This window comes from Oncorhynchus kisutch, linkage group LG29, assembly GCF_002021735.2.
Source record: "Oncorhynchus kisutch isolate 150728-3 linkage group LG29, Okis_V2, whole genome shotgun sequence".
NCBI classification, from domain to species: Eukaryota; Metazoa; Chordata; class Actinopteri; order Salmoniformes; family Salmonidae; genus Oncorhynchus; species Oncorhynchus kisutch.
Genome location: NC_034202.2, coordinates 30,478,364 through 30,487,189, shown reverse-complemented (window position 1 = coordinate 30,487,189; position 8,826 = coordinate 30,478,364). Strand labels below are relative to the sequence as shown.

The window sequence follows — 8,826 nt, the reverse complement described above, 5'->3', positions numbered from 1 at the left end:
ACCTGCATTTAGACAGGCAGCCCGATTCTATTTAATTTTACCTTAAACTAGGCAAGTCAGTTAAGAGCAAATTCTTATTTACAATAACAGCATACCGGGGAACAGTAGGTTAACTGCCTTGTTCAGGTGCAGAACGACAGATTTGGACCTTGTCAGCTCGGGGACTCGATCCAGCAACCTTTCGGTTACTGGCCCAACGCTCTAACCACTAGGCTCTGAAAGAGATCTGATGTAAAGACTTGATTTACATAAAGCATCTACATCATTGTATTCATAAATGAGAATCAGTCTATTGAATTTCCCAGCTATATTTTGATCACTGCTTTTTCCATTAAGCTTCTACTGGAATAAAGGGAGACCAGTAATAAAGCATCCATTTTACATTAACCTTGACATGATGAAATTGGTGACACGCAATGTGAAATGCAAACTACATCTCCCAAGTCCTTATGAAAACACATCCAATTCTATTGTGTATCCTACGGCACAACAGACAATTTCACAAAAGGCATGTTGAGCCATTTATTTGCAATATCTTAAACAAAACAATGTACATAGGTTGAAATGAGCAGGACTTGAAGATGGCATCAGTAGTTTTTACAGGTTGAGAATTAAACTGAGCATCATATTCAACAGCCCTTGGGGAATCGTCTTGAAGACTGCTTCTACTTTACAGCAAAAAGTGTTTCTCTAAGCACTGGGGAACAACAAAAAAGTGTTTCTCTAAGCACTGGGGAACAACAAAAAAGTGTTTCTCTAAGCACTGGGGAACAACAAAAAAGTGTTTCTCTAAGCACTGGGGAACAACAAAAAAGTGGTACTGGGAACTATAAAAAGGTAAAATCTTCATAATACCATTTACACGATACGAGAGGTGTAACAGTTGTGAAATCAAAAAAACAATGTCCATAATAACCAGTCTGGAAGACTAGAAACTGATAGCCTATTCTGTATATTTAAACACATCTTATGCAAACAGGGAGAGTTGCATTGGGGGACCATCTCCAGGACAAAGACGCAACCCAAGGCCAAGGGGGAAAGGGTGTGTAACCCTGAACTGTGCCCTTGGTCCCTCTAGTTTGATCACCAGCGGCGATAATTAGACCCTCTGTTGTGGGGTACATGTTGACGCATCGTCGGCATGTTACGGTATTTGGACAGGATGCTCTGGCTCTTCCTGAACACTGGCCTTTGAGAGAAAGGACGTGGCACAAAGCCTCCCTACAGAGGGGGGAAAAAAATTCAACAAAACCGGTCAGAAATGCAGTTTCAGTGACCTACAGCTTCATCCCCGTGATATTACTACCTCCATTTTCAAAAGGCCAAGAGGCACATGAATACAGTCAGTGGGCTAAGACAAGTCCTACTGGCCACAAGTTATAATAGGAGCTGCTCACAAATGCAACATACCATGAGTGGCTTCCTAAAGGGACCAGGCAGTTCAGGGCCTGGTCTTCTCTGAGGAGGAGGACCTGGTTTGCGATTTGGGCTAGTGGGACGGAAGCTCGATCTCTGTGGGACATACGAGTAAAGGATGTGCATACATGGTGGAATGGAGTTTATCGAGAAATATAATTGCGCAGGGGTTGCCAAAATGTATGGGAGGCAACATTCGACATATTGTATCCCTGGGCGGCCTACTCATTACAGTAAACACGTTCCCACTCCCAAGACTAAAGCTATGAACACTCAGCTTTCAAAGAACCCAGCCATCAGGAAATTCTCACCTGTGGTCCTGGTTTCCTGAAGGGTCTTTCATGTCTGTGGTTCTCCTGTGGCACGTTCGTTGGCCTAAAATAACAAGCAAAAAGTTAATTATCTGACTAAATAACCTTGAATGAAACTAGTTATTGGTGTGAAGCCATACCCATCATGTGACACATCATTACCAAATACCCATAACCACTAGGCACCAAGATTTAAACAAATCAGATGGTTATATTCCATGCTATACAATCATGTCACTTCACATCAAATCTTTTATATTGATTCTCATATTGGTGGATTACCTTTCCGCATATCTCCGGTCTCTTGGTGAAGGGGAAGGACTGGAGTCATGGATTTTAGAGAAGCGTTCATTCAGCGTAAGTTGTTCATCTGAATTGTAATAGCGCTCTGAAAAGTCAGGAGTGGAGTGAGTAAGAGGTATTCTCATAATGAATCATATTAAATTTACCAAGAGACATTGCATTCCCATTGAGGAGCATCAAACAAACTGTTAGCCAACAGACAAAATGAGACCAAACCAAATCAGGGGCCACTTGCCAGTTTTGTTTTTTGGTGTCCTACTTCTATCCCTTGGGGGGCTGTCCTTTGAGCTTGAGTTAGTCCCAGGTGCCTGCCACTGGGACACAACGACTAGGTCACGAGCCAGCCGTTTGTCTATAGAGGAAGAGCTGGAGCGGGACCAGCCAAGACAGAGAATTACAAGTGATGAGCATCCCATCAGTGGAGCCTGTGAGGCCAGGTTAGGTAAGCAGCGGAGCAGAACATTACTACTACTAGCATCATCTTTAGATGTTGCCCTGTAAGTGAGAATTCCATCAGTCTAAATAATGCCCTGGAAAATGTTAATTTTATTCTGTAGAACAAAAACATGTAATCTCAAAAAATGGACTGACATGGAAAGACAAACAGAAAGGAGAGAGTTCTGTTGGAAAAGCTACATTCACATAATTACTCAGGAAAGACCATTGGTCTACATGTGGAATAAAAAGAATGATAAAAGCTGATCATCACTCAGGTACTTACAAAGAGCACGTAATGTCCATGTTTTCTTTACGCTGTATTGTCACTGAACCCCGAATCCACCTGACATCCCAGTAGTGCTGCTCACAAATTCTGAATGAAAATTGACACGCATGAATGGAAAAGTGTTGCCGAAAGCTCTGAGGAACTGGTCTCTTGTTGTCCAGATTTTCACTTGAAGCTGGACTCAAAAGGCTGTCAATTCTCTCCACTTACTATTGAAATAATGATGAAAAAGGGAGATGAGCGTCTAATCTGTTCAGCCAAATGGTCCATCTATCCATGATTTCCCTGTTGATCTTTAGTTCATCCTTACTAGTCTTCGTTAAGGTCAGTCTCAGCTTCCAAATCTAAACTCCTCTTCAAACCCTGGGCATTCAATTTCAAAGGGGGATTATCTTGTAATCTTGCATCCTGTCTGGTGAAAGTAGTGTGAGGAATTAAGCTCGAGGTGGTCAGTGTACGGTCAGTGTTCCACTTGTACATCTTCAGTCAAAACTTAGTACGCTTGAATAAACAAGCCAAACAGAGCAATTGTTGTAAAGCAGCTTGCACTTTGTATGAATGGAATCCATTGTTTGCTTGTAAACATTCCAATTGTTGTACTTGTAAGGCTGCCATCCTCTGCAAAACTTGCGGTGTAGATATTAGATCCACTGTGTAGTGTAGAGAACTGTAGTCCACTGCATATGTTCTGTATAGACACAGATTTGATGTATTCTTGCATGCAGAAAAAGTCCACTGTTCACTGGCCTAGCCAGATGAAGTTCAGTGTGCTGTTAATGTACAGAGGTGTGGTCCATTATCTCTTCAGTCGTCAGTTTGCTTCTTGAAGGTCAAATTGTTCATTTGGGGAGTAATTCAAAAAAAATTTAGATAGACAGAATGCAGACGTGCAGTTGACTCTAAGAATTAAAAGTAGTATTGTATGATCTATGTATTATTACAGCGTAAGGTCCCAATTGTCTCAGTTGGTAGCGCGTGGCACTTGGCCAGGGTTGTGGGTTTAGTTCCCATGCGGGACCAGTATGAAAAAGTATGAGAATTGATGCACTCACTACTGTAAATCACTAGATGGCGTTCTGCCAAATTATTAAAATGTTTTTTTGTTGTTTAAAAAATAAATAATGAATGGCATCGTCCTCTCCTCTTGCCACTTGTCCCGTTGTTGCCAGTGGTAGTATCATGCATTTTCCCCAAAGTTCCTCAAGACATCATCTTCATGGAAGCTGGTGCATATTCATTTGCCATTTGAATGTTATTGCTCAAACTGACAGATTGTGTAACCTAAACCAGTACGACAGCTTCCAGTTTCAGAGCCTTCTATATGGTGATCAACATCAATCTCCTCCTTTTCCATGAGTCATGCATGTTGGTGTGCAACGACTGTGGCATTTCAGCTGATTTAAAGGGAATGTCCTCAGTTCTCTTATTAGCTGTCCTCTTCATGTATGAACTGCTCTTTTGAACTTCTGTTATGTCAGGGGGTTATGTTGTGTCTGGCATCTTGAGAATGTTGCTTCTACTTTTCCACTTGGTCAGAGAAGAGCACCTCAGAGCACCTCTAGCTTCAGACCCCAATAGCACCACAGAGGGACAGGCCTCGCAAAACACAGAGATTTTCTAGTATCTTTTGTATTGAATAGTATCGAATAGGCAGATATGAATTCAACTTTGAATGACTGGCGCCCAGAACAATCCCTTGTGAATTATTTTGTACACTGCCAGCACACTTGAAAGTGCAACCCCAGAGGTCTTTGGATATTTGATTTCAAAACTTAACTGATACAGGGCATCACTGTAACTCCATTTCCTCCATCACAGGAAAATGGCTGTAAGTTGGCATTCCCTTCATATTCAGATATCTTTGAAGATTGACCTTCTAAACATCATCACGCCCCTGCTCCCAGAGTGAGAAGGAAGATACCGTACCTGTGTGTGCTCAAGGCTCGCTGAGAGTCCACGTGTTCCTTCTGTGACTCAGAGTCCCTGGAAGACTTGGTTGAATTGGCTTCTTGGTTGGGGGGTGATTGATGGGGCATCGGCCTCTTCCTCAGTGGGCCAGCGTTTGCTTGGAAACGCTCCCTCCGAAGAGCAAACTTGGATGGCGCATTTCCCCTGGACGTATGAGGCCCTTCCTCTTCATGGATCTCTGCTCCTTGGGGCTGAGGTGGAGGTACTTTGAGCCTCATCACCGACTCCGCTCTCATTTTACGCCCCTTCAGCAAACGACTCTTGTCCCTGAATGACAAGGGACGGCCGCCAAATCCCCTAGGGGTGTTGAAGTAATGTGGAATCTCTCTGCGAGGGCGCTTTGGGTGACCATGCTCCACATCAGGGCCTACAGGAGGGATCCCGCGCTCCTGGAACTTCCTCTTGTGTGGTGGTCCACTTGGCCCTGCCTGAGGGCTGTTCTCGTGGAAAGAGGACGACGACCAACCTCCTTTCCATGTGGGGGATCTGTGGGGAGGGTGGTGAGGGCTGCCTTCCTGTGCCCACTCAGCGCTGCGGCGTCCGCTGCCCTCCCGCTCCCTTCCCACCACTCCATGCTGCTGCCTGGGATCTCGCTCAGCAGACCACCTGCACATCCATCACAAACAATACAAAAAATGATTACATTGGAAGATCCATTATCGTGTGAAGTGGGAAACGGAGGTTTAGCTTTCCTTTATGCTGCCCCTTCACCATTATGCCATGATACAGGTAGGAGAGTAAAACCTTCAGAGCATATACTTTCCAGTGGCAGGTGACTAGTAGTGTAATAACATCAGATCACTGCATTTTACTGTTTATCAGCATTGTAATACTGAACGATAATTTTGACCTCTGACGCAGAGGACTACGTGAGTTTACACTTTTCCCCTCCATTTATATTACCCAGCCCATACTGTATCTTCACTCCTGTACCTCTCTGGATAAGGACCTCTGCCATGAGAATCCCGTGGCTTTCTCTGGGGGGAGCCAGAGGGCCCACGTTCACCATTGTGTGGTCGGGGAATGGGCCCTGGCCCATTCCAGCGCATCCCCCCGCGACCTGGGCGCTCAAACTGCCTCTCCCTGGGACTATAAGGCGGCCGGACACCCCAGCTCCTGTCCTCTTCGTGAGACGGACTTGGGCGCTTGTGAGGGCCCCTGAAGGAACTGTGGGGGGACTGTGAGGGTTGTGGCCTCCTGTCAGGAGGTTGGTTATGATAATGGCGTGGTGAGGGGGATCTGTAACCTGAGTGGTTTCCATGGATATGTGCACCCCTCTGGCCCTGGGGCCCTTGTCCAGGAGTATGCGGGGAGGACCTATGCTGAGCTGGGGGGGGGCGGTTTGGCCCGGAAGGGGAAGGCCTCCTGTGGCCATGATGGGGCTCCGTTTGGGAGGGGTATGTGTTGAAGGAATCCTGGTTTTGGGACCTCCACTGATTGAAAGGTCGCTCCCTCCGTTCTCCCATCAGTGGGGGCCTCCGTTCTCCCATCAGTGGGGGTCTCCGTTCTCCCATCAGTGGGGGCCTTTTGGCAAAGTGAGCACGTCCTCTACCTCTGGAATCTCTCCAGCTTGGAGGGACCTTTCCTGAGTGGCCCCGGAATCCTCTCTGACTCCTGGGGTAGGGGCTGTAATTCTCTTCATGTGGCATGTTGTAGCCATCAGAGTAGGGCCTGTTGAATAACAAAACAAAGTCTTGAAGAAACTTGAAACACCCACACAATTCATGTTATTTATATCATTAGCCATATCTAGTCTACACAAGTAAAATAGACTAAAATCCAAATTAATTGACATCACCAATTATTAATTAGTATACACTGCCCCTTTTGTTGTAACTCTGCACATACCTGGGTTTGAAACGAGGAGGTCCGGAGTACGGTCTGACCATCTTTGGGATACACTGAATAATCTGCAGACAAGAAATAACGTTTTTGCATTGACAGAGGTGCCAGTTAGTGGTAAAAATATGTCTAACTAGCTAGCCGAATTTGCAAAACTATAGCTAGTTAGCTACTGACGTGACACACTCGGATAAATAAGTACCTAGCTGAACCTTAACGACCCTTGCGGCCATTTTAAAAGGGCACATGTTAGTCGGTAGCTTGTTAGCTAGCTAACATTAGCTACCCCGGGTTGTCAGAACTGTGCGAATGTATCTAATTAGCTAGTTACAGCTGTAACGTTATGTAACAGTTGCTATAAAAAGTAGTTCGTCATCTGATAAAATGTAGGTGATGTAGGCCTTATTATATCAGTAACGTTATATTTTGATATCGTCTCGCAAAACAAGTCCACCTAGCTAACTAAGTCAACTTGGCTCGCGTTAATAAACAAACGTTGCGGTTTACATGATTAAATAGCCATCTGTTATTGAATATAATTTAAGAGGCCAGTGTTACACTGTACGTTCTCGCTAGCTAAACTCCCGAAGCCTGTGTTGGCTAACGTTAACTAGCTACCAGCTAGCGACGTCTCTATAAAGTTGATTTGCATACCACCACGTAAAACTAGTTGTTTGTAATGGGACATTTTAATAGTAATTTACCTTTCAATTTTGTAACCGACACTAAACGCCTTCGTTCTTCTACAGTCAGATCCGTCGAAACGAAAAACTGTACTAAAGTTAAATGACATAGAAATGTGCAACAACAACAAAAATATTTGGTGGAGGGTGTGCCGCTGCAAATCTTATTATACCCAGTCAAATATTTGTATAACTAACCCTCATTGCTGCAAACGCTTGAGGCACAGTTAAAACAATGAGACATATTTCACCAGATGTGAAGCAATCCGCTTGGCGTTTACACTCACTACAGAAGATGGAACGAGATGAATTTTGGCCGACGTCCTGCTAATCATCTCATCGATTAAACATCTGATCTCAATACAGTTTTCAGTTCCCAAAACTAAAATATGTAACGAACAGAGTGGACTAAGTTTTGTCAAATGTACCCTTTGCCAAAGGAAAAAAACGAATTGCGTAGTATAGGAGTACAAAGACGAATTGAGTTATTGCACACGCGCACTTCAGAGTAGGCGTCCCCTAACGGAAATACTCCAATAGAATCTCGCTAAATTGTGATTAGCACTGCCAACCTCCTTGCTTGTTCCGCCCACTCTTACTCACTTGTTCCCATTTGAAACGATGGGTTGTGGTTTAGCTTGGTTTAGTTATTAACATCTTTGCGTAAACGGTCACTCAGAAACTTTCTTCTTCTATGGTGTTATGGTGGTCCTATAGAAAAAATATCCATTGTAGTAAAAAAGTGGGAAAGCTGACATCATACAAAATACACACATAAAAAAAAAAATCTATTCCATACCTTCTGTAACCTTCCAATTCAAGTCACTTTTATTTTATTTTAGTTAACCTTTATTTACCTAGGCAAGTCAGTTCAGAACAAATTCTTATTTATGATGGCCTACCAAAAGGCAAAAGGCCTCCTGCGGGGACAGGGGGTGGGATAAATAAAAAAAAGATAGGACAAAACACACATCACGACAAAAGAGACACCACAACAGTACATAAAGAGAGACCTATGATAACAACATAGCATGACAGCAACACATGACAACACAGCATGATAGCAACACAATATGACAACAACATGGTAGCAACACAACATGGTATAAACATTATTGGGCACAGACAACAGCCCAAAGGGCAAGAAGGTAGAGACAACAATACATCACATGAAGCAGCCAGTAAGAGTGTCCATGATTGAGTCTTTGAACAAAGAGATGGAGATAAAACTGTCCAATTTGAGTGTTTTTTGCAGCTCGTTCCAGTCGCTAGCTGCAGCGAACTGTAAAGAGGAGCGACCCAAGGATGTTTGTGCTTTGGGGACCTTTAACAGAATGTGACTGGCAGAATGGGTGTTGTATGTGGAGGATGATGGCTGCAGTAGGTTTCTCAGATACAGAGTAGTGTGGCCTAAGAGGGTTTTATAAATAAGCATCATCCAGTGGGTCTTGCAACAGGTATACAGAGATGTTTACAGAGGAGTATAGAGTGTAGTGATGTGTCCTATAAGGAGCAGTGGTGGCAGATCTGATGGCCGAATGGTAAAGAACATCTAGCCGCTCGAGAGCACCCTTACCTG

General features: G+C 44.0%; 1 protein-coding gene across 8 annotated transcripts; it reads right to left on the bottom strand.

The window, feature by feature from the left end:
- Positions 1–497: 497 nt before the first annotated feature.
- LOC109873730 (pre-mRNA 3' end processing protein WDR33) lies at positions 498–7,740 on the bottom strand. 8 transcript variants are annotated; one of them, XM_020465423.2, is made up of 10 exons: positions 7,446–7,732; positions 6,571–6,632; positions 5,656–6,393; positions 4,681–5,328; positions 2,752–2,841; positions 2,266–2,396; positions 2,010–2,115; positions 1,728–1,791; positions 1,411–1,512; positions 498–1,221 (listed from the first exon to the last, which is right to left on the bottom strand). In XM_020465423.2, exons 1-10 carry the CDS (start codon positions 7,449–7,451, stop codon positions 1,084–1,086), a joined length of 2,085 nt encoding a protein of 694 aa, XP_020321012.1. In that variant the 5' UTR covers positions 7,452–7,732; the 3' UTR covers positions 498–1,083. The 8 variants fall into 8 exon arrangements, with proteins under 8 accessions (XP_020321012.1, XP_020321009.1, XP_020321010.1 ...); XM_020465420.2 differs by having other exon boundaries at positions 7,499–7,732; XM_020465421.2 differs by having other exon boundaries at positions 7,535–7,732.
- Between the last annotated feature and the right edge of the window lie 1,086 nt (positions 7,741–8,826).

Coding starts and splice junctions, on each gene's coding strand:
- LOC109873730 (XM_020465420.2), bottom strand. CDS start 7,582: ATGATTAGCAGGACGTCGGCCAAAATTCATCTCGTTCCATCTTCTGTA. Junction 2,397..2,751: donor ATGGACATTACGTGCTCTTT/GTAAGTACCTGA, acceptor GTCCCGCTCCAG/CTCTTCCTCTATAGACAAAC. Junction 1,792..2,009: donor GACCGGAGATATGCGGAAAG/GTAATCCACCAA, acceptor TTGTTATTTTAG/GCCAACGAACGTGCCACAGG.